Source organism: Spea bombifrons, chromosome 7 (assembly GCF_027358695.1).
Source record: "Spea bombifrons isolate aSpeBom1 chromosome 7, aSpeBom1.2.pri, whole genome shotgun sequence".
In the NCBI taxonomy this organism is placed as follows: Eukaryota; Metazoa; Chordata; class Amphibia; order Anura; family Pelobatidae; genus Spea; species Spea bombifrons.
In genome coordinates this window covers 42400055-42425142 of record NC_071093.1, presented here as the reverse complement: position 1 = coordinate 42425142, position 25088 = coordinate 42400055, and the positions used below count along the sequence as shown (strand labels likewise).

The 25088-nt window shown below is 45.4% G+C and overlaps 1 protein-coding gene across 2 annotated transcripts; it reads left to right on the top strand.

Annotated features, from left to right (window-relative positions):
• The first annotated feature begins 4204 nt into the window (after positions 1-4204).
• On the top strand, positions 4205-24886 carry SBK1 (SH3 domain binding kinase 1). Of its 2 annotated transcripts, none has more exons than XM_053471742.1 (4): positions 4205-4297; positions 22352-22554; positions 23235-23437; positions 23815-24886. In XM_053471742.1, the coding sequence occupies exons 1-4, from the start codon at positions 4236-4238 to the stop codon at positions 24592-24594; spliced, it is 1248 nt and encodes a 415-aa protein (XP_053327717.1). In that variant the 5' UTR covers positions 4205-4235; the 3' UTR covers positions 24595-24886. The 2 variants fall into 2 exon arrangements, with proteins under 2 accessions (XP_053327717.1, XP_053327718.1); XM_053471743.1 differs by lacking the exon at positions 4205-4297 and adding an exon at positions 16576-16972.
• The last annotated feature ends 202 nt before the right edge of the window (positions 24887-25088 follow it).

Sequence of the window (25088 nt, the reverse complement as noted above, 5' to 3'; positions counted from 1 at the left end):
TCCCCAGGTACCGGCCAGTTACTATTAAAATTAAGGAACTTCTAGAAAGAAAGACTTCATTGGTAAAGGAGGTTTGTATAAGATTGTTGCTGTGATTAATTGGCTCCGATTTATACGATTTATTACATGGGGGTATATTCATTGGAATCTTGATATTTAGAGATTTTCGGGGGAAATCTTTATATATTTACGATAACGCAAGGCTTCAGGTACACAGAAAGTCACAATACTGTTCCCAATAAAAGCTCCGTAGCAACAAAAGTAACCACAGAAACGTGTATTTATTGTAAATGAGAGTCCTGGTGAAAGCCTCTTGACAGCAACGCGAGATCAAGCGTATAATACAGAGAAATGCCACAAAAATACACCAAAAAAATAATACTCGATCGATTAGAACAATGAGTTAATGTGTACTATAGAGAGAGAACATTGTGATCAATTGACTATAATTGGTTCAGGCGGCTGCTTTAAGGATGGGGAGAGGAGACGGGAGAGACCATTATCATAGGAAATATTGGGAGGGGGTGATGCCTGTATATTAGGATGTGATATCTTTGTATATGGAGGGTGCAATGCCTGTGTATTAGGATATACCTCTGTATATGGAGGGTATGATGTCTGTGTATTAGGATGTGATACCTCTGTATATGGCGGGTGTGATGCCTGTGTATTAGGATATGATACCTCTGTATATGGAGGGTGCGATGCCTGTGTATTAGGATATGATGCCTGTGTATTAGGATATGATACCTCTGTATATGGAGGGTGTGATGCCTGTGTATTAGGATATGATGTCTGTGTATTAGGATATGATACCTCTGTATATGGAGGATGTGATGCCTGTGTATTAGGATGTGATACCTCTGTATATGGCGGGTGTGATGCCTGTGTATTAGGATATGATGCCTGTGTATTAGGATATGATGCCTGTGTATTAGGATATGATACCTCTGTATATGGAGGTTGTGGTGTCTGTGTATTAAGACGTGACACCTGTGTATAAGGAGGCTTCTCAGCGGAGTTCTGTCTTCTCGGATAGCTGACATTCTCGTCCTGTCCTGGGGGGCTGTCATGTTACATCTTGTCCTCTTGCTGCTGCTTCTCGCCTGTCATCTCACCCCCCCCCCCCCGTCGCCCACCCAGCTGGGGACAGACAGAAGAGGCTCCAGCACTACGCACGTGTGTGTGTGTGATCCAGCCGTGTTACGTGTAGACGAAGCAGTGTGTGCGCCCGGGAGTGTACTTCATGTCTGTCTTCATACAGATCACGCGTGTCACATGTGCTGGGATACTTAATATAATCATTATTAATATATCATATTGGATTATATCACCCCATTTCTGTGCATATGTACAATGCGTGGGGTTGTATACATCATGCGTGCATACGGCATGTTTCAGGTGGCTATAGCGGACACTTGGGGGTTAATACCAGCTCACCCACCCTGGCCCACTAAGACCCTGGTCCTCCATAAGGACAAACATCATAAAGCTGCAGGGGCAACTGTAAGAGGTTTGAAGGCTGGGGCACCAAGGGACCCTTTGGCCAGGTATACATAGGTCCCAAGTATCCCGGATCAAGAGGGACAAGTCCTTCTTGGCACCAAAATCTCTGTGCCCCCTTTTCCTCCCCTGATCCCCCTCTTTTCTAGGAGCTCAGAATGTTTGCCGGTTATGAGGGGGTCGTGGTTCTATAGCCCCTAAATAATTAACAGTCAATTATTTATTTTTAGTTATTTTACCCCTAATTCTACCCCTAATGTTCAGGGCAGTGAAGCCACACTTGGGGGTAACCCTTGCCTTTTAAATTTCCCCGCCCACCAGATCTCGACTCCTCCCACCTCCTGCCCCCGGAGGAAGGTTAGGAATAGGAAGTGTCAGCCATGCGTCCCAGTGCTGTCTCCCCTACCTGCTTTTTTTTTCCCTTCCTGCTGATTGGACTATTCACTTGGTTGCTATGGCGATAAGACCACTTTTAGAACGTTGTACCAGAATTGTGTTTTTTTGCACGCTATATAATGACGATAAGATTATTACATTAAGATTATGGGATTTCTGGGAGTCACAGAAGAGCTAGCAATCTATATTGTGCGGATGAAAGCTCTTGCGCCCGTGACATTGGGCTGTAGGCAGCTGTGGGCCCTGGGGAGCAGTTTTCCCCGCTGCTCCTTGTAACCATGGCCTGGCTGACTGCGCAGGGATATAGCGGTGAGGCGGTGGGGGCCCTTGGCGCGCTCTGCTCTTACCCCTGAGCCGTCTGTGCCGGCACAAGGTGAGGGGGGGGGTTTCAGACGGTATTGATCAGCGAGTGCCCTATATATAGCTGTATGTATCCTGTGAGTGAGCGAGCGAGCGAGTGACCTCTATCTCTCCGCTCGTCCTGCCCCAGCTTCCTGCTAATGGATTGGATTGCACTTTTATCACATTAATGTGCACCGCCACAAACCTCTAGGACCATTAACCGATCCGGGTTATTCCGTACCTGTTAGCAATGCGTCTGATCTCATGTTCTGGGCTACTTCTACCTGTCTGTCTGTCTGTCTGTGCGTGCCGTGGGTAACGTAATGTAATGTACTGGCAGTGTACACAGCGCTGTGCCTCTATTCATGTGGATGAACACAGTATATACACATATAGCACTTTTTGACAGTACAGAGAAAAGTGCTTTATCAGCAGATAAATCCCGATTGATTGGCTGAGCAGGGGGGGTCGGTTTCCATTTTAGCACCAATTAAAAAAAAAAAAACCCGCTGATTAATAATTCAATCTATTAGTGGAAGAAAACATCGTTCCATTGGACTTCGCCGTCCCGGAGACACAAACTGGATCTTTCCATTAACACCCGAATGCCAGGCCAGAACTCGATGTTCCCGTTAACCTTCACCGTCCCAGAGGCCTGTCTTGGATCCTTCCATTAACCCTCGCCATTCCAGAAGCTTGTACCGGCTCCTAACATTCCAGAGGCCTGTACTGGATCCTTTCATTAACCGTCACCATTCCAGAAACTTGTGTCGTATCCTTGCATTAACCATCGCCATCCCAGAGGGTCATTGTATTAATCCCCACCACCCTAGAGGTTCAAACAGGAGCGTTCCATTAACTCCTACATGCCAGGCATGCCAGGTTAAATATCTTTTGTTTGTTTGCACGTTCTATTATCTTTTTTGTTTTGTTTTTCAGAAGTATGGCGATAGATTCCAGTTCCAATGACTGTTCATACTGCATTGTATGTCGATAACGAGTATATGTATAAAAGGCTAACGTGTGCTGGACGTGTGCAGCGGCGATAATCGCGCAACTTTAATATCGACGCTAGCAAGCGGCCCTTCTTTTTGCTATGCGGGTTTTTTCTGGGATTGCAACTGCCATCATCCTCAGCCACCCCCTGGCAGATAATGCCGTCCAGCCGCAGGTTGTTGGCTTGTGGTAGAGGCAGCGTCTCCTGAGCCGTGGCACGGAGAGGGTTACTGTGGTAGGGTTGGTAGCAGGAGCTATTTATACCAGACTGTGTCGGAGCCAGCAGGCTCGCGTGTGTATGTGTGTGTATGCGTGTGCGTGTGTATGTGTGTGTACACAAGTGTGAGAGGCTCTTAGCAGCTCGACTCATAGCAGCCAAACCTATCCGTAGCCCCCCCGGGGGTAAAATGTGGGATCTAACCCTAGAAATGTCTGTGTTTCTGGGATAAAGACTTCATTCCTTGTAACCTGGACCTGCGCTGCCTCCCTCCTTCAGTCCTTCAAAGAGTTTGCAGAGCATCAACCAGTCGGCTCTTCAAGAATGTGCAGAGCGTCTCACCCTCAGCTCGGCACCGCTCCTTCAGAGCATCGCTCCGTCCGTCCTTCTCCGAGTCTACGGAACATCTGTTACCTCCGCAGAGCGTCAACCCGCTGTCTCCTTCCCAGGGCTGCAGAGCATCGCCCCTGCCTCAGGTATCAAGAACATTGTATTCTGATGTGAAGATCGTCTTCTACCCCCCCGTGTCCTTTTTTTAGACCAATAGATCATCCGTCTGCAAATTCCCTTCGACATCCTCGGAGCATCGCAGCCTCTTCTACTCGAACTCATCATCCACCGACGGAAAATCAACTTTAGCCGGAAAAGCTCTTTTTTGGGGGGTCAGTCGCTTTTAATGCCCAGGACGTTTCCGCGATGTGTTTGTAGGGTAGGTGCCCGTTATCCCCAGAGGCGTAGGATTGTGCCGATACAGCGTGGTGTTTTGGTGCCCGGCCGGCACATGGATTCCTTCTGTTTCATCTGTTTCCATCGGAAGGCAATGCAGCACCTGCCACGAGCCAGGTAAGAGGGGGTAAGACCGGCGTTTTAAATAGAAGGAATTTACCCCGTTTAATGGTCAATATTTTCATACAAGGCAGTGGGCGACCGCATCTAACGCCAAAAATCCTACCCCAAAAAATACTTTTCTGCCATTATTTATGCATGAAGCTGTTTATAAGACAGATCTGACATGAATAGGAGAAATGACCATCTGTCCGTATTTATCAAATTATCAATGACTTAGTGCCGGTGAAAAGACAGCCGACGGGCAAAAAAACCCAAATAACATCCCCCCCAGAACACATTTAAAAGAAAAGTCAAAAGTGTAAAAAAATTTTAGGGGTCTTTTTTTTGTTGTTGTTGTTGTTGTTGATTTTGGTAAATTTGGTCCCAATTACAATTTGTGGCTAGAAAAAATATATTAGATTTATATTTATAAGCGATCGTTTGGTCCGTCATATAATACGATGGCCTTTATTCCGTAAACATACTTTTTTTCAACTTAACCCAAGAGATGGGCACGCCATCCAGCTGATTGCTAAACGCACCTCCCATCATGCTCAGCCATCCTCTTGGCTGGCTTAGCATCATGGGGGTTGTCCTTGAGCCCAGCTGCCACTGTCTGTGCTTCCAATTAGAGCAAAAAATAGATTTTTTTTGGGATGATCGCTGATCCGGAGCTTTGTCCGGTAAGCAGATGCTGATTTTGAGAGCTACACCTGAGCCCGGATGACACCTTTTCTGTACCCAGGGGGTTTAATCGCTGCTGACACACATGCTTAATTAAAGAGCCAAACACTTAACTCTTCGGGTACAAGGGAGGTGTATAAAGCAACGTATTGCCCGTGGCTCCTGCACGCTGGATGAAAATGTCACAATTTAATGCATAATAACGTCGTTACCTTTATTGTCCTAAAGAAAGCGAGAATTCAGCGCATGCCCAGCGAATACCATTCAAAAAACATCCGTCTGCGGCATAAATATTGGGGGTTCCGTCACACTATACAGCCGTATATTGCTTAGCCGGCCACTGCGTCCAAGTACCCCAAGTTTGGAGAGTCTACTGTCGTTATGCATGGCGATATAGTGCTTAACGAGGAGCTGAAACAGTGGGTTTTTAACCTAAAAGAGACTCCGAAGCAATTCAAAGCCCTCTCTGAACCCTAAGACCACTGGTTGGAAGCCCGTGGCTAGACAAGTCGATATATTGGCTAACCTTCTGGTTATTTAATAAATGAAAGAGGAATATTGCTATATTAAGAGTAAGCAGAACATGGGAGGATCGGAGAGATTAGGTCACTGGGGAACCAATGGATGAGATTAGGATTTAGTGGCCCTAGTTGCCCCCTTCACCTTGAGAAAGTTCAACTGATTCTCCATACATCGTTCACCCACAGGATGGACGCGGTCGCCCATTACCATGCGCGACGGCTTCTCGAAGAATCTATACAGCCAACAAATCCCAGCTGTCCATAATACCGTGACTTCTGACGGGGCATCACCACTCCGCGTGGTCTTCCGTGATACTCGTTCCAATATTCCCATAAAAAAAGATGTAGAGTCACATTAGCTTTCAAGACGTAAAGCTGATGAGATTCTTCACCGTCTTCTATGAGTAAACCGGCCCAAAAAAACCCCCAAAATCTAAGCCCCTTCCTTTCTTGGACAATCTGACGATATCCATGTCATGCACTATCCATGGCACACGCTTAACACGCCTATTCTCAACTATATGGGGTAACTTCAGCATGTTTAGTACATACAGGTTTCTTGGCCTGAGGTGTAAAGACATGACGTGTACGTGCAAGGAAGGAGCATCAACATTTGCCCCAGATGGGTACAGTCAGGGCAGTTCCAGTTTTGGATGCCCCGATAATTTGAACCCATCTTCTCCTCATCATTCTTGCCCTCGGTGTGTTCTCTCTCTCTCTCTCTCTCTCTCTCTCTCTCTCTCTCTCCATCTCCACCCCGCTCTCGCTCAGTCCAGTAATTATACTTCTGAGAAGGTTTGCGGCTCTTTGCTGCTTTATCGCTGATGGATTTGTGCGGTTACGAAGGGCTGGATGGAAGACAATAGAAATTGGCAAACCAAGGAGGAGAGGACGATGTATTCATCTGGTGCTAAAATAAGCAAAGTGACCGAATCGGCCATAAAGAGAATAATCCGGACATGCCTGACTACCCGAAGATGTGATTAGTGCCTGCGATCTGCATCCCGCGTTTACCCCACCACCCAAATCTCACTGGATGATGTAGGGGCAATCAGATTAAAATGATACAGGGGTGGGTTTAGTAGAGGGTATTCATTAAAGGGGCAATTTAAAGTTCTGGGGGGGTCTAGCGAGAGCATCCAAATGTGCAGAAAGTCCTCCCATCGCTTTCTGAAGCGGCACAAAAAGCAGGATCGTAGGACATTGCTCTGGGTGCTGCAGCTTCTCCTAAAGCCAAGTGGCTTTATTTTTAACAGCTTAATGAATGCGCAGTAGAGTTCTTTAATATGCTTTCTTGGTCTTAGGGGCTGCCTGGGACACTGTGTTGTTCTATACACATTATCAGGGCTGTAGTACCCTGTGATAGATCCGTACACAAAAAAACATTCTGAGCTCCTAGAAAAGAGGGGCATCAGGGGAGGAAAAAGGGACACTTGGCAGATATGAGTTTGGTAGGAACTGTGCTCTATAGTTTCACCAGTGGAACCTCCTGATCCTAATTATTACACCGATATTTTGCCTTTTATTAAAATAATAATGAAATACCTATTATTATATAAAATTATTATTTAAAATTAAAATTATAAAAGTCATTTTTGGTGTAGGAGCTGTCATCTTGAATATTAAAACAAAAAAAAAGACAATTAATAGAGGGTCTCCAAAAACAGGTTATTTTATAGCCGAATAGCCGATTTATGAATGAACCCCGTTGTACATCGCGCTGGAATATGATGGCGTTATGAACAATAAGAACCTAAATATCTCGATTTAATTTACAATAATTCAGATGTTTTTGTCGGTACCGGCTCCGGACAGCAGAGGGCGGTGTTGCGTCATCTAATGCTAATGGCAGCGAGATGACCTTCTTTCCCTCCAAGGTGAGGTATTTTTGACATTGGTCAGAATTCACCTATAGAATACGGGAAGGATGAGCTTTATGGAAAGAGGATTAAATAATGCCTGGTATTTCCACACCAAATTCATTTAGCTGCTAGCAAAAGCCCTACAATATCCAGCGGGGTGACTAGAGACTGAGATATATATATATATCGTACAAAACTTCACGATAAGGGGTCGGGGATTCTCGAGCAGGAATCCTAACGCGTGCTGTGGAATCTCGCTGTGTATGAAAAATATATCGGCCAACGTTATTATTATTATTATTCCTATTCTTGAACAAATCCCAACATATTCTATAGTGCAGTCAGATGCCTAAATTAGATCCAAACCCGGCACTATCTGAACCTGTCCTGATAACAACCCGGTGCTCCCTGAGCCAGTCCTGATAACAACCCGGTGCTCCCTGAGCCAGTCCTGATACCAACCCGGTGCTCCCTGAGCCAGTCCTGATACCAACCCGGTGCTCACTGAGCCAGTCCTGATAACAACCCGGTGCTCCCTGAGCCAATCCTGACAACAACCCGGTGCTCCCTGAGCCAGTCCTGATACCAACCCAGTGCTCCCTGAGCCAGTCCTGATACCAACCCGGTGCTCTCTGAGTCAGTCCTGATAACAACCCGGTGCTCCCTGAGCCAGTCCTGATACCAACCCGGTGCTCACTGAGCCAGTCCTGATAACAACCCGGTGCTCCCTGAGCCAATCCTGACAACAACCCGGTGCTCCCTGAGCCAGTCCTGATACCAACCCAGTGCTCCCTGAGCCAGTCCTGATACCAACCCGGTGCTCTCTGAGTCAGTCCTGATAACAACCCGGTGCTCTCTGAGTCAGTCCTGATAACAACCCGGTGCTCCCTGAGCCAGTCCTGATACCAACCCGGTGCTCTCTGAGCCAGTCCTGATAACAACCCGGTGCTCTCTGAGTCAGTCCTGATACCAACCCGGTGCTGTGTGAGTCAGTCCTGATACCAACCCAGTGCTCCATGAGCCAGTCCTGTTAATGTGCAGTCAGATCTCCTACATTAGATTCAAACCCGGTTCTGTCTAAGCCAGTCCTGATAATATGCAGTCAGATGCCCTAAAATAAATACAAACCCAGCGCTGTCTGTGCCAGTCCTGATAATGATCCCTCACACTGGTCCCAACCTTGACCCATGCCGTTTCCGTGCCACCTCCTGGTCATACTGTATGCTTCGCCCCTGCTGGGTTTATTTTACAATTTCCCCTAATTTACGTCAGAAAATGCTAAAACATGAAATAAATAGATTACATTTTTTCAGAGGGACCGGCATCCATGCCTTGGTTCTGTGTTCAGCACCAAGGACAGCTCCTGCCACGGCCATCGCCGTCTCCTCGTCCTCTGAGGCTTGGTGCGACCGGCGCAGAGGGGCAGTTAGTGTTATTAGCGCTGAAAGTTAAGGGCAGTTTGTAGGAAGGAGCGCAGAAGGAGTTTTTACCCCCCCTCCATTCTAGAAAGATGTTCCCGGAAAAGAACGCATCCTGTCATTGGGAGCAATCAATTAATTCCTTTCCAAACCTTTTAGCTCTTCCCATAATGTCTGAGCCTTTTATGCCACGGCATGGGAAGAGCGGGGTTAATGGCTCCTTGGGGGGTTACGATCCTTGCCTTTCCTTCTTGTTCTCAGACATTTCAGTAATCTCTATCGGTTCGTTAACCCATTCAGAACCCCAGTCCCACCCTAAGTATGTATATTAGATTAATATCACGTAGAATAAAGATCAGATGGGGGGGGCTTTACCAAGACCCTTTATGTTACTTTGTGACAGCGATTTCTGTTATTCTGCGAGGCATTTAGATGAAGAATAATATATTGTAGTTAAATGTTTTATTTTATAATCAGGTTCTGTTTTTACATTATTATGGCATTTAGGGCGGTAGAGCCCTGAGATACCCTCATTTTAAGCGCCTAGAAAAGAGGGGCATCAGGGGCGGCAAAAGGTGGCGAGGGGTTCGTTATATTCAGTTGGTTTCTGATCTATAGGGTAGGCTGACCGTTGGAAAGTGATTGAAGTCGCCTAGAATTTATTTCAGTTCTTCCAACTTGTGTGCTGGATTTCGGTCCAACAGTCCTTGCGGCCAGGGGTCCTACTTCTGATAAGACGACGTCCACCACCAGGCAGCTGGTCCAGTGTCAGGGATGGTATGGCCACAAACGCGTCAGGGGGTCAGAGGTAATAATGAGACGACCAGATACAAGCAGGACTGTCTTTAGCGATAATGGGGGTCCGGGCACCTGCCACCAGGGGCTGTTCTGATATTCTACCATCCGTTGGATAGAACACGCTTGGTCACCACACGCGCTGCACACCGCCGGGTTGGGTGTTAGTGGCTGGCTACATGCTACGTAGCATAGGGGGCCTTAAAGTGCCATTGCCAGCCTGCTATGGTGGTTTGGGGCACATCTGCAGCAAACGTGGCGCAATCAGAAGCGACAAGCCATTGGTTGTCATGGTAATAGCTCTATATTAAGAACCTTGCACCAAATCTACCCTTTGTGCGTAACTTTACAGGTGCGACATCATCGAACGATCCAAGGACCCCCGCACCCGGATCCTCGGGTCTACGATAGACCTCAAGCCTCTCCCACCTCATGAAGATCCCTTCTTCACCCCTCTCCCTCCTCTCCTCCATGTAATACGTATTAAAATGTTATCCCAACCACAGCAAGGACCATTTGTTGTGTTGAAATGACACAGCCATGCCATTAATTAGCACCGACACTTTAATATCAGCCCAGTTTAAACAATAGCAGAAATGAATGAATGAAGACCCTCGTTTACACTTCACCGGGAGATTGTTTGGTTTCCAAGAGCAATTCATAGCCGTTTATTAAAGCATTTCATGCTCATCCCCCCGGCTCTATTAAACCGTACAGGTATATTATTAAAAAATGATTAATGGAGAAAGGGCCAGCCCCGTCCAATTCACTTTATCAACAGGACCTCTGGTATTTACATTTCGGTGGAATCCCAGCGCATGTTCCACTGATTAAAAACCTTGTTTGTTTACAATAAATTATTTAATGCTTTGAAATTAATGATCTACTCATTCCATGGAGCGGGTTAACTAAACAATGATAAATATGAGGGTTTTCTCTCCTGTTAGGAAAAAAGATTACATTTAACAAAGTTTCTCTCCGATAGGATATTATGTGCCGTGGGAGAAACCCTCGCAATCAGAATAATTATTCCTTAATGAAATAAAAAAAAGTATATAAAGCAAAAATGCGTAATAATGGGCATGTCTGAATGGGATTATCTGTTTGGCTGTCGCCCTGTGCTGCGTAGGAGCCCCCAAAATCAAAAGTGTCCCTTTTTTGGCATTTCAAATGCTGAAACACGATGCAGAACATCTTTTGTTTGGTTTCTCAAAAACTCTCTGCCCGCCGTTCCATGATTCATAGCCTGCATTGTGTCTGAAGCCCAACTAATAGCCACAAGGACACCAGGATCGGGACTGTTTCCAAAGAGACTTAATCTGCACTTCTAACCTATATTTTCATTTTATTTATTACAATAACTAAACTCCCGTAAACAGAAGTCCAAAAACATCTTAAAGGGGAACATTTTTCCCTTGAACATATCCCGCTGTATACAGTAATAACCCCAGCTGTGTATACAGTAATATACCCCAGCTCTGTATACAGTAATACTAATAATGTCACAACGCTGTATACAGTAATATAACCCCCAGCGTTGTATACAGTAATATAACCCCCAGCGCTGTATACAGTAATAACCCCCCAGCTCTGTATACAGTAATATAACCCCCCAGCGCTGTATACAGTAATATAACCCCCAGCGCTGTATACAGTAATAACCCCCCAGCTCTGTATACAGTAATACTAATAACCCCCAGCGCTGTATACAGTAATAACCCCCAGAGCTGTAAACAGTAATAATAATAACGCCCAGCGCTGTATACAGTAATATAACCCCCCGCACTGTATACAGTAATATAACCCCCCAGAGCTGTATACAGTAAAATAACCTCCCAGCGCTGTATACAGTAATATAACCCCCAGAGCTGTATACAGTAATAACCCCCAGTGCTGTATACAGTAATATAACCCCCAGAGCTGTATACAGTAATATAACCCCCAGAGCTGTATACAGTAATAACCCCCAGTGCTGGCTGTACACAGTAATATAACCCCCAGCGCTGTATACAGTAATATAACCCCCAGAGCTATATACAGTAATAACCCCCAGAGCTGTATACAGTAATATAACCTCCCAGTGCTGTATACAGTAATATAACCCCCAGCGCTGTATACAGTAATAACCCCCAGCGCTGTATACAGTAATAACACCCAGTGCTAATAACCAGCACTGTATACAGTAATTACCCTAGTGCTGTAAACAGTAATCCTAATAACACCCTAGCGCTATATACAGTAAAGTCAGTCGGTGACAAAAACCTGTTTTTATCTCATTTTGTTCCAATAAACTCCCTTTTTCTGCAGACCTGGCAGTCATGTGATATTTTGGGTGATTTTCCCAGCTGAAACACCACACTGAGCTGATGCTTTATGGCGATGCTAATGAAGTCCGTTCCTCCATAGACTATCATTAGTCAGAGTTTCCAGCTGGGTGATTAGAACTGAGGTATTCTGTTGTTTACCAGGGTGTGTTTCTAGCAGATTGGGCCAACATAACAGAATGATAACCCATACAAATGGCTGATATCCAGCTGCCCGAAAATAATACAGAACTGTTTGTTGTTGTTTTTTTTTTAAAAGGAAACCATGCAATATTTTTTAAAAAATATGTTTAATCTAATATTATTCATAAAAATGGTGCTGGTTCCTGTTTAAGGATACATTACTCTAATAATATTTTGTACACAGTGTTATAAGGAAACCCCTTAAATGAGTTGCTACAACGCTTTCCCTTTAAATGATATACTGGGATATATAATGTGCACATATATGCCATGTATTTCTTCATATCTGTATATATATATTATATATATATATGTAAACACTACAGGATATCCCAGATTTAAATCACATTAAATGACATTTAAAAAGGTCAGAATTAACAAGTATCTGTCAGGAAAGGATGAGCAGTACAATATCTGCTGCTGACATACTACTCCGGGTCCCTGTAATAAGATGCCCTAAATGGTGGCAGCGGTGGGATTTTTCACCTTCCTCTGTAATTACATTTCTAAATATAATTTTTATCGGATGGATCTGCGATCAGATGATCTTCCATTTCTAACTCGGAATCTGAAAGGGAATTTCATCCCAAATCAAGGAACGCGTGGTTATATGATCTGTCACCACCGTCCATTATTCTTAATATTAAGCAAATTAAGTTAAAGTAATTTCTAAACTTTGGCGTTTTTTAAACGTTGGAATCTTTTAGGAAGAAACGAGGAATCCGCTCTCAAATCAGCTTCTTTTAACGTAACATAATTGTATTAAAAAAATATTAAAAATCTAAAATTAATAAATAAATAATACAATTTACACAATTATTTTTTGTTTAAAACTACGATCCTTCGCAGACGAATTTGAGTAAGGAGATATTTTCTTAATTCTGCATAAAATAGAATGCCTTATGGGAGGCAACAGGGGGTAACTGGAGGGGGGCAGATGGGGTACTTTATTGGGTTAGAAGATAGAAGGGTGACCTTGTTACAGTTTCCTTACAAGACCATTGTTTTGTTCTTTATAAGGGGTAATGGGAGGTATTTTTGGTTTTGGTATTTAGGAAGGTGTATTCTTGCCCTTTCAGTGCCACAGAGGGATACAAAGCTGACTCAAAGACCACCGAAAAGGTTATATTTGTGTCCCTGCGCTCTGATAACGTGTTTTATTTGCAGGCATCTTGTCAACCTTTAAACATACTGAATATACCTTCAGAAAAATGTCTCTGGAGTAATCCTACCGCAAAATTTTTTATATATATATATATATATATATATATATATATATGCCAATAAAATGCAGAACCAATTAGTCAGATATACATCTTCCATACTGCAGGGCAGCTTCTGGCAGGTAAAGCCAAGGGGCCCCATCATGCCCTTGCACACACACACACGCTAACACACGCTAACACACGCTAACACACATACACACCTCTGCACACATATACTTTCATATAGTGCTTTCCGTAAATGATTTTCTTCCTAAAAGAGTGTATTGAAGACTTTAATTGACGAATAGAGTGTAGCTGCGTTTCGGCCCTTCCGTTGTAGGGTAACATTGTCCCTTCCGATTCCTTCATTGAAATCCAGATGTGAGGGCCGGCTGTATTGTGCCTTGAATTATCCACTAAGCGCCATAATGAATCCCGGATTTGACGGGGAAAAAAAAAATCCACATAGAATCGCATGAGAGGGAATCAGCGCACAATATGCTCAGACTTTGTATTATCCGATCTTGACCCTATATAGTGCTTATCCCGTCTCGTTTTTTCCGAGAATGGCTCTGTTAACGGCTGGTGTCGGGGAAAAAGTCACTATTTATGGTTTTTATTTTGGGTTATTGTGCGAGGCAAAGCTTTTGTTAAATGTGTGCGGTTCTATTAACCCCTCGATGCAGCGTTCCTTCGTATCTTAATTATGGAAGCTATAGGATCTGTGTCCAAGTACATTACGGAACTGACAAATTCTGCACCCTGGCCGTCTCCTTCATTTCTAAAGAAGCCGCTGTTTCTGTGGACTTCGAGGGCAACTCAAGGCATGTCTCCTCGCAGCACAGGTCTCACACCAAATAATTGGCTTAAGCCCTACAAGCCAAAACAAACGCAGAACCCGTGTGATCCGATAACGCAAAATAATAAAATGTATAATTTCATTAAAATAGCTGATATGATCCATGGTGCCGCGCTGAAATATTTCACACCATTGGCTCCTTGGGATTGCTTTTGAGTATATAAGAAGGATCAGCATGTGATCATATTAGTCAGACATACTAACACGTAAACTCGCTATAACACCCACTTACTCTTACACACTCTCTGCTTCCTCTCCTCTTCCTCACACCACTAACACTCGGCTGACCCCCGACACGCTAACATCACACTCTTAGACCGAGGCACACTCATGCTAATGCCGTCCACTGGCATACACACACTCTGATATCATCTGCACATACACAATCATGCTAACACCATACACTAACACTGTACAGTAACACCCCTGTGAAGAAGTGGTGTCCCCCTTGAAAATGCATTGGGGTATTCTGAAGAATACCCCCCCCATATTTATTTGCCCCTATCCTCGATCCCCAGCTCCTTGGCTGGCAGGAGATGTGTTCAGCGTTAGCTCGGTGAGGATTCTGGAGGGGAGTCTATCGAGACCCCCATACATATACACAGAAAGTGCTCCTATTCCTTTTAATGGGAGTGCTTTCCTGCCACTCATTGTCTACTTCAAGCAACCAATCAGTGATGTGAAAATAGGACAACGGAGAGGGAATTGTGCTGCTGCTCTTGAGCTGCAGCTTCTTCAAAAGGTTGAAGAACGCCTAGTACAGTGCTTCATATCATGGCCATTGCAATCCTCTCTCTTCTAATTGAATACTTCCTTCTTCAAGAGATTTGCGCACTCATGTGTCGATAACGAGGATTTGGGGACGTATGGCGTCTTTGAAGGGGGCAACATGTGTAATCCATAGAGAAACAAAAAAGTCAACTTGGTATGTTACCTGAGTTACCACGATTTCAAATAGAAACATAGTATCTCGCAGGCAGGTCGGCCCCATTCGGCCCCGACTAGTAAAGACTTTGTTGGTCTCGTCTTAGATTCAGGACCCATATGCCTTATGCATATCCTCCGTAGTGGAGATCAGAGATCTCCCTTGTAACGGAGCCGTTGAGGTGCGGAGCACAGATTTTGGGGCAGAAGGACGTGCCGCCGTAGGCTTAGTCGACCTGGACCGGAATACATCACTGGTCCTGGGCTATAAAATTAATAGCCCTCAAATAATGACTTTTCGGTGTAATCCTCGCATCCCATCCCAAACTTGTCCGGTGAAAGGTGGTTACAGAGAGTGAGACAAGACTCGGCTGATGGGATTGCAGAGGAGGGAGCCTATAAATGTTTACAGTGATTTTTTATCATCCTTCATGAACGGTGCTGCCAAGGCTGCAGGGGGTAGGGACGCCGTAACAACGTGCCAGACCACCGCCTCGTGGTTCTGAAGGGGTTAAGGAGAGCCCTACAACACCTGTTGCTGTTAAAGGGGCAGCTCTCCTTCCTGGATCCCTCCTCCCGTACTGTTGACCTAGAAACCGAGATACAGCCTCTAGGACCCAGCTGTAGCCAATCACGTGACAGAAGGAGGAGAGGAAGGGGGGGTGAAACTGTATATCTAATGGGGGGGGGTCCAAAGCACAGGTGCATACGGGAAGACCATACACACACACTGATATATATATATATATTTATATATATATATATATACGGGGGATCCAGTATATAAATAAATGTGTGTATAGAGAGCGAGAGAGATTTATAGAATGCGGAGATTCTACCTACCAACAATTCCATGCCAAGAATGCTATTTTTATGCATAGAATCTCTCCTGAAAGCGACCGAAATAAACAAAGGATCAAGAAAGACACGGAGAGGAGAGCTGGGGGATGGGGGGACTGTCCCATATATGTGTAGCAGAGAAATATATGTGTAACATATAGAAAAAGGGAAAAGCCCTATTATATTTAGGGGAAGAGATCGCTTGGAAGAAGAGACAAAGAGGGGATTTTGGGGACCGCGGGGAGGGATCGGGGACAGGAGAAAAAAAATGAAAGGCGAGAGATTTGGAAAATAAAAGGAAACGGGGGGGGGATAGATAGGAGGGTTATTACAGGACAGGGAGGGAAGGTGAGTTATTGATGGGGAGAGCCGTAAAGCGATAGCAGAAAAAAAAACAAAAGAGGTAGAGACCAGAGGGGCAGAAAGGATTGAAAGGGAGGAGAGAAAGTGGCCCGAGGGTATAGACACGGGAGGGCAAGGAGGGATTGAGGAAAAAAAAAGAGAGAAGGAGAGGGATAACGAGATAAGGAAAGAAAGCGCGAGACTGGGATAGAGAGACAAGGAGACGGGGAGAATGAGAGAGGACACAGTGGGAGAGAGAGGACAGACAGAGAGGGGAGGGAATTAATATCAGAGGGGACAATCGGGTTGGGAGAGTACAGGGGGAGAGTACAGGGGGAGAGTACAGGGGGAGAGTACAGGGGGAGAGTACAGGCGGAAGGCACTGAGGTAAGCGGAGCTGCAGAGAGATAGACAGAGAATAGCCGGAGAGAAGGTGCCTGCGAGGAGGACAGGGAGGGAGGCTGGACTGCCACCATCTCACACAATAAGCCGGAGGCCGTTACCAGGCAGGGGACCGGCAAGCCCAGGTGCAGGCTGAGGACGGGTCAGGGCACCGGGGGGGACGGCGGGAGGCCCAGCCTCTGGGAAGAAAAAAAAAAAAAGGAGGCACTTCTGGGATGTGGTTATCAGCAGAATAAAAGGAGGACACCGAAGCCACACAGCGGCAGAGGCTGCGGGATGAGAGAGCGGAGGGCAGGCAGGTTACCCCGGATCTAATTACTGCCAAGCACAGGTAAGGGCACCTGTACCACTCGCATGCTGGCACCTCTCCATTAACACCTTCCATGCCATTTTAACCCATTCCGCATACAAAACCATTGGGCTCAGCCTCACCGCGGAGGCACAGCTCACCGCGGCGTTAGCCCCTGCTACAGCGGGGCAGCCTATTGGAACATTAACCCTTTCTCTGCCGGAGTTATGACGGGCACCTCTACATGGAAGCCTGTTTTGTTGGCAAACACACGCAGAGCATTTCACCATGACACTATGGCATCACAAAGAGCAGGACATTGCGCCTCTGTCCTGGGGAGAAAAAAAATCACAGCCCATTTCCCGACTAACCCTTTCCTTCCCAGTAATCCCAATTTCCGTATTTTCAAATAATATCTATACGGTAGCCTAAAACTCCTTACTCCTTGCTTGCAAGACCTGCAGAGCCTCTCCGTTACACACGCAGAGCATTGCACCCTTAACCTATTTCTGCCCCAAAAAATATCTTCAAAGTCCTTGAAAATTTTCTCCTTGCACTCATTTAACCGTTTCCACGCCAAATACGGGAACATCATTGACGCATTAACCCTTTACGAGCCAGGGCCCTGCTGGACGTCGTCGTTTCTACTGGGCGCTGTTTCTAACGGGTTAATAGAGCAACTCCTTTGGGCAAATAGTCAATTAACCCTTTGAGTGTCTCTGGGAATGTGGCACAATCAGGCCCTTTCACCGCCGCACACAGCGTCACCATTATAACCCCAGTTACATGTCCTGGAAAATCCTGCGCTATGTTTGTAGTGCGTTTAACCGTTTAGCTGCCAGGCGTCTTTCTCTCCGGCTGCCGGTTTTGCACGCCGGCTTCGGCAGTCGCTCCTACCGAGCGCGTACCACGACCGGGTTTCTGCATGTGTGTCAGGCACACGCGGGGCCGCTGTGTGCGGATAAGAGTGATGGGGTGTGCGTGCGTGGAACGGTTCTGCAGCAGTGTGCATTGTGTGTGTGTGCGAGGCTGTACTGAGACCCTTTGTGCGTCTCGCACACAAGGCTGTCTCAGAGCGCTGTCTGTCTGCTGTAGATGCACACGATTAATCATACCGTGCTGGACACGTATACACAGGGGCGCCGGCCAACGGCAAAGGGCAATTTCATTACACCTTTTCTATATATTTTCAATTTATTAACATCTAGCCGGGTGCCCGTATAGAACGCAACCCAGAAAAGAAGCATAGCAGAGCTGTCTCTTTGTATTGTGCGGGGAAGCATCGGTCATTGACAGGCCTCGCTATTGTCTTAGATAGATAGATAGATAGATAGATAGATAGATAGATAATGACAGATAGATTGTAAGCTCATTTGAGCTGGGCCCTCCTCACCTGTTGTTTCTGTAAGTCTAATTGTTATATTATATACTACCTGTCATGTCCTGTCTACCCATTGTACAGCGCTACGGAATATGATGGCGCTATATAAAACAATAAATAAAAATAATAATAATAATAGATAGATAGATAGATAGATAGATAGATAGATAGATAGATAGATAGATTGTAAGCTCATTTGTTCAGGGCCCTCCTCACCTGTTGTTTTTATAAGTCTGATTGTTATATACTACCTGTCATTTCCGGTTTACCCATTGTACAGCGCTGCAGAATATGATGGCGCTATATAAACCAATAAATCATAATAATAATAATAGATAGATATAAAACAGTGACCTGTAGGCTTTGTTATTTTGTTACTAATTTCTTACATGCATTTACTAATCTCCCGATAATATGATCTTTGTGATTTTGGATTCTTTGTCTCACACGGAAAAAAAACCAAAACATTTTATTTACGTGAATAATTGATATGAGGCCGGAATTTATTTGTAGATGCCAATGTATATTTAAAGCCATATCCCCGCGCTGGATTATAAATGACTCACTGGATTTGTGCGCCAATGGAAAGAGATGCGTAATTTTTTAACCGTCTGAGTACTGGGGCATTAGGGGTATTATTGCGGCGCTGTGTTGATCGCTGGCAGCAGAAATTGCCCTTCATCATGTGTCTGCGGAGCAGTATGTTGGCACCTTGATCCCGTTTCACAAGGTCTGACTGTTGGGCCACCATTATCTGGGTCACTACTTACTTAGGGCCTGATTAAAGAAGTGCAGCCCCCACCAGGCCCCCTATATTGAAAACAATGCATCTAATTGTACAGGTGCAGGCCCCGGGGCCCCTCCAGAGGCTGAGCACCCAACAACTGAGCTGCACTGGCTGTTCCCCCCCTGATGGCAGCCCCAGGTTAATAATCCAGGGGTAATATTATCAGGGCAGGTGTGTATTCACCTGTAACTAGGAAGCTCCTATTGGGGAGGCAGGTAATTTTGTTGGCGTCTGTGCCGGTGAATGCGTGGAAGCTATCAGCTGCTGGGTGTGAGTGCAGTGTGGTTGGATGAATGTGGTGTGAATGCATGAATGTGGTTGTATTGTTTTGGTGTGGTTCTATGAATGTGGTGTGACTTCATGAATATGATGTTGTATGAATGTGGTGTGGTTGTATGAATGTGGTCTCATTGTGTGAATGTGACGTGGTTGTATGAATGTGGTGTGACTGAATGAATGTGTATGATTGTGCTGTGATTGTGCGAATGTGATATGGTTTTATGAATGTGACGTGGTTGTATGAATGTGGTGTGACTGAATGAATGTGATGTTTTATGAATGTGGTATGATTGTGCGAATGTGATGTGGTTGTATGAATGTGGTGTGATTGTATGTGGCATGGTTGTGTAGATATGGTTGTATGAATGTGATGTGGTTGTATGAATGTGGTAGGGCCAGGAGTGAGGGGATAGCTGACAGTGTGCTGGTACAGTGTATATATAGATGTGGCGTGTTCTCCGGGTCTGCTCCTGTGAGAATACAAACACGTCTCATATTCATTAGGATTTTGTGTTTCTCGATGCGCACAAATGTATTTAACCCAAAAATTCTGTCATTTTTACATGAATTCAGTGAATTTTTGGAGCCTTGTATCTGTCTTTATGTCGGGAGATGCCGGTACCCGTACTGTATGCACAAATCGTTGCCTGCAAGTCCTGCAATCCCTGAAACCGTCCTCTCCTGCCGGTTACTCTGGACTATAACTCCTATTACACCGAGTCACAGTCTACAGCGGCTTCTTATAGTAAAGTCAGAGACGTCCGTAGGTTTTCAGGGGCTATTTAAGGTATTCCCTCCCTAATAAAGACAAAAGATTGAATCATAGACAAAGCGTGTGTTTAAAAAATATTGCGATGATGCAAGAAATGCGATACCTTTTAGTTTTTTTTCCCTTAAATGGCTGCCCTATCCACTGGTGGTGCCCCACTTATTCCGCAGCGATGTTAGCGCCACCTATGTGTGAGGCTGTGTGCTACGCGTACTGGAATGACCCCATTACTGTCCTTTTGTGTACTCATACTGCATTACGATTGGTTCCTTATATACAGTAACTGCTGTTTGCAAAGGGTTAATGCCAGCGTTAGGTGATGCAGGAAACCTCATTTGAGACAATGAGGCTACGGCAGAAATTCAATTTATTCATAGTTCTAGGCTACCCTCGCTGCAGGGTGACACAGACGGTATGCACCGACTGTCCCGTGGATCCATGTATCACAGGGATGCCGTTAACTGTTTGCGTTCCGGGTACCAGCCGGCCAGCCGCACATAACCCGCCAGGAACCGTACATCATCCCTGCACAGATTAATCGGGAGACGGGAGAACTGGCTGTACTCTCAGCCTGAAAGCCTACTGGGGGGGGGACGTCGCAAATCTGAAACCTAAGCGGCGAAATCCGTAATTAACAAAAGCAATATGATGCAAATGTGGAGCAGTCACCAGGGAAACCAGTTCACGTGGAGCAGTCACCGGGGAAACCAGTTCACCAGGGAAACCTATTTTATGCTTCCGTTGGTTGGGCCTCCAACTCAGAATTTTGCTTTATAAATACATCAAAGAGGGTTTTTTTCACTATAAATGGATACCAAGCATAACAATTATTACAAAAAACTACGGGTTCCCAATATGTCCGGCTTGGGGGAGAGAAGACAGAGGAGATGGGAGAGAGAAGTTTATTTCAAAAGGAGGGGAAACGTTGTAAAGTATCAGGGCAGTAAGGAGGTTTTATTTTATTGAGAGGGTGTTAGATAAATGGAACAGCCTCCCAGCAGAAGAGGTAGAGGTTAATACAGTGAGGGTATTAAACATGCATGGGATAGACATACGGCTCCTGAATCTAAGACGAGAGCAACGACTGATTACGGTTTGGGGCCTATCTGCCGGCAGGTTCTATGTTTCCGTAGAGGTGGTCCATTAATTTTAGACATCTCCATGAAACATTAAAGAACCAAAGAAGGAACGCGCGCTCGTTTATTGGGAATTATTCCGGAGGTCGTACAGCTGGCAGCCGGCAGTTTCGTTTAGGTTCGGTAGGCTGGCTGCCGTCCCCCTCGTTCTGTAATGCATGATTTCATAAAACATCAGCGACAAACAGTCAAACCCAACAACTGAGCTCATTGTGTTCAGTGTTGGTGGAACTTGGCAACGCTTGGTTGATTTGGGAGGCGAAAGAATGAAAAATATTCTACCCATTTTTGCAAATCCATTTCATGTCTGGAGTGAATTAGGGGGCAAATTTTCCATTAGACGGACTTGGGGTGCGCCTGGGACGCCACGTCTTTACCAGGAGACTAAGGGGGTTACTCTTCGCGATACTCTCACAAAAGCTCTGCTGGGTCCCACACTTTCATCTGTATGTGTGTTTATGTGTATATATAGTGTATATAGTATATATATATATATATATATATATACTGGCAGGGTTACCACCTGGCCAGGTTTCACCTGGCCAGCCACAGAATTAAGACTTAAGTCCTGGGTCCCACACTTTCATCTTTATGGTATGGAAAGTGTGGCAGCCCTTATGCAGAGGCTGCTTTCTTTGTGCTCTCCCTCTTCTGCTCCTTATGGAAGGTGGGAGTGGGTGGGGCCAGTAGAACATGTGGGTGGGGCTGGTCACATGTGGGCAGGGTTAGCCATGCATTTAGGCGTCAATTTACTTATATAAGGTTTAAGTAGTGGGCGGAGCCTGGGGAGTGATTTGAAGCCACAAGTACTGCTTGGTGATCAAACGCTGCCCATAGGCACAGTAATCAAACATTTCAAATGGCCAAAGAGCAGCCCTATTGTTTTAGTGGGTGTGGTCAGAGGTGTGGCAAGGGGAGGGGCTTTACCAAAATTAAAATAAAAGGTATATAATGAATATTATTGCTTGATAGCCTATATTAAGATGAGATACATTGTTATAATGTGACACGCAATGTTTTGGGTTCCATTTGGGAGATTTAATAAGGCCTTGGTATTTTTCTTTTACAGTGTGAGTATGAGTGCTGGTTCGGTGGAGCAGGAGCCGGCCCGGAAGCTTGGTTGTTGTGGAGTGCCGGTGATCACAGAAGACATGCAGGCCCTGGCTATCCGCAGCTTGTCCGGGAGCGAGGTGCAGAAGCATTACGAGCTGATCCGGGAACTAGGAAAAGGAACATATGGAAGGGTAGAGCTGGTGTCCCACAAGAGCACAGGTATGGGCGAGGGTGCTGAAGTCATACACGATGGCGACACTGAGCACAGCAACAACACACAGGGTAGCTACACTTCCTCAAAGTGCACAGTACTGTACATGGAGTATTTCATCCCTTTCCATACATTGTGTGTTACATCCGTGTGGCCCGATTGCTACTTACAGAAATGTGAGATAGTTGCTGAGAAAGGGATATAGATTGAGAAATCTATACAGATTCTTGTGCCACTTTATATGGCCGCAAAGGCTTGTGATCCCATTAGAAGAAATGCTCCGTGGTGAGAAAGGTTGGATATTTTAGTCTCCAATGCCGGGGACTTTCTCACTGCAAATTACCCAGATACACAAAAAATTGTGATTGTGTGTCAATCACAAAACACATCTGGAGGAACGGACAGACTTCATTGTTTGCTCCTTCAGCTTCTGTCTTTGGGCTTGGATTTTTAATAAAAAATAATTAAACCTGATATTTTTGACTTTGAAACAGTAAGTGGTACTGGGAGTTCTAGTCTGGAAGCAGCCGCCTTTGTGTCCCCTAAAACGCCGGATTTTCTCAGATACATAATTTATTAGCCAGGTTGCCAGGAATAACATAGCAGGTGGAAAAATAAGTAATACTTGTATATGAGGGTTAGGTAATGTTCACCAAACCCTAAATTGTTTCTGACTTTCCCGACACAGGAAATAAAATGGCCCTCAAATTTGTGAATAAGAACAAGACCAAGCTGAAGAGCTTCCTTCGGGAGTTCAGCGTGACCAGTGCCCTTTCTTGCAGTCCATTCATCATCAGAGCTTTCCACGTGCTCTTCCAGACCGAGGAGTGCTACGTCTTCGCTCAAGAATATGCCCCAGCCGGTGACCTTTTCGACATCATCCCTCCACAGGTGATCAGTGCGGGGGGGGGTTGAAAAGATGCGTTTTCCTGGTTTGATTATTTTGACCAGAAAAGGGACCCCATATAAAGTTAATTCAATAATCAAGGGATTTGGGGTTCAACAAAGTTTGGTATTAAGCCATGAGAAGGTTGTTGGATGCACCTATCAGATAAGGCAATTAATTATTGGTGAAACAAATGGGTCAAAGTACCAAAGCCAATCCATACCCATAGTTATTTTTCTGGCCAAAAGTATTTTTTCTCCTGGTGGTCTATCTTGGCACATGTTGGGGGGGGGGGTTTGTACAAGCCCATGGTTGGTGGGTATCTTTGTAAGGTCACCAAGAATGTTCCCTTCCGTTATTACCATTCTTATTGTTTTGACAGGTTGGTCTACCAGAGGACATGGTGAAGCGTTGTGTACAGCAGCTTGGGTTGGCTCTCGACTTCATGCACAGTAAAAGTTTGGTCCACCGGGATATTAAACCCGAAAACGTCCTTCTTTTTGACTGCGAGTGCCGACGGGTTAAGCTGGCCGACTTTGGCATGACCCGTAAAGTGGGTTGCCGTGTAAAACGCGTTAGTGGCACCATCCCATACACTGCACCTGAGGTGTGTCAGGCTGGCCGCACCGAAGGCTTCCCAGTGGAAACTAGCTTAGACGTCTGGGCCTTTGGGGTACTCATTTTTTGTGTCCTCACTGGCAATTTTCCTTGGGAGTCTGCATCTCCGGGAGACACCTTCTTTGAGGAGTTTGTGCATTGGCAGAAGGGGCGACTGCCTGGTCTTCCCTCTCAGTGGCGCCGTTTTTCAGACAATGCCCTACGAATGTTCCAGCGCCTACTTTCCCTGGAGTCAGAAAAAAGGAGCCCGGTCAAAGAGGTCTTCTATTACATCAAGTATGACCTATTATCTGAAGCTAGACGCAGACCTAGCTATCGCTCTCGTAAACAGACAGGAGAAAAGATACCACCAGTGCCCCAGCGTCATGAGAATCCCACCCCTCTCAAGAGGACAATTCTCACCGAAGGAGGCTCTTCGCCACGTGCTCCACATTCTCTGCCAGAACCTGGCCAACCATCTGCTGGTGCTGGTAGGACGGAAGGACAGCGGGATAAGAGCAAAGCCCAATTGCTTTTAGCCACTGCCATTGAGATCTGTGTGTAGGAAGGATGTTCTCCTGGACTTCGGTTGTGATGCCATTGGGCCCAAGTAAAGGTCACCTCCTGTGGAGAACTTGAAATAGGTTTGACCCTAAACGGAACCTGCGCTTTGAACCCTACAAGCAAAACAGTGGTGCAAACAAAGGCTTATTAGAATAATGAACTGTTTTGGGGTAGGTTGGAGTATTAAGAAGCCTTTTTGGACAAACGTGGGTACAAAGACATTATATTTAGTGACTCTATGCTGGTTTTGTTCTCTTCTCCTTTGAGTTTCAAAGACTAGGCACCATAGAGCCATATAATAGGCTACTGAGTGAACTTGGGCAGCAGGAACGCCAGACATCCAAGGACTGTAAGCACCAAGCTGGTACACGAGGGGGTCTGTATAAGTGCAAATCCTGCGTTAAAAAAAAAAATGTACAATATATACCAATACTTCGAAACAAACAGCACAGATAGGGCTAGTGCAATCCTACCACACAATCACCATCCAGCAGA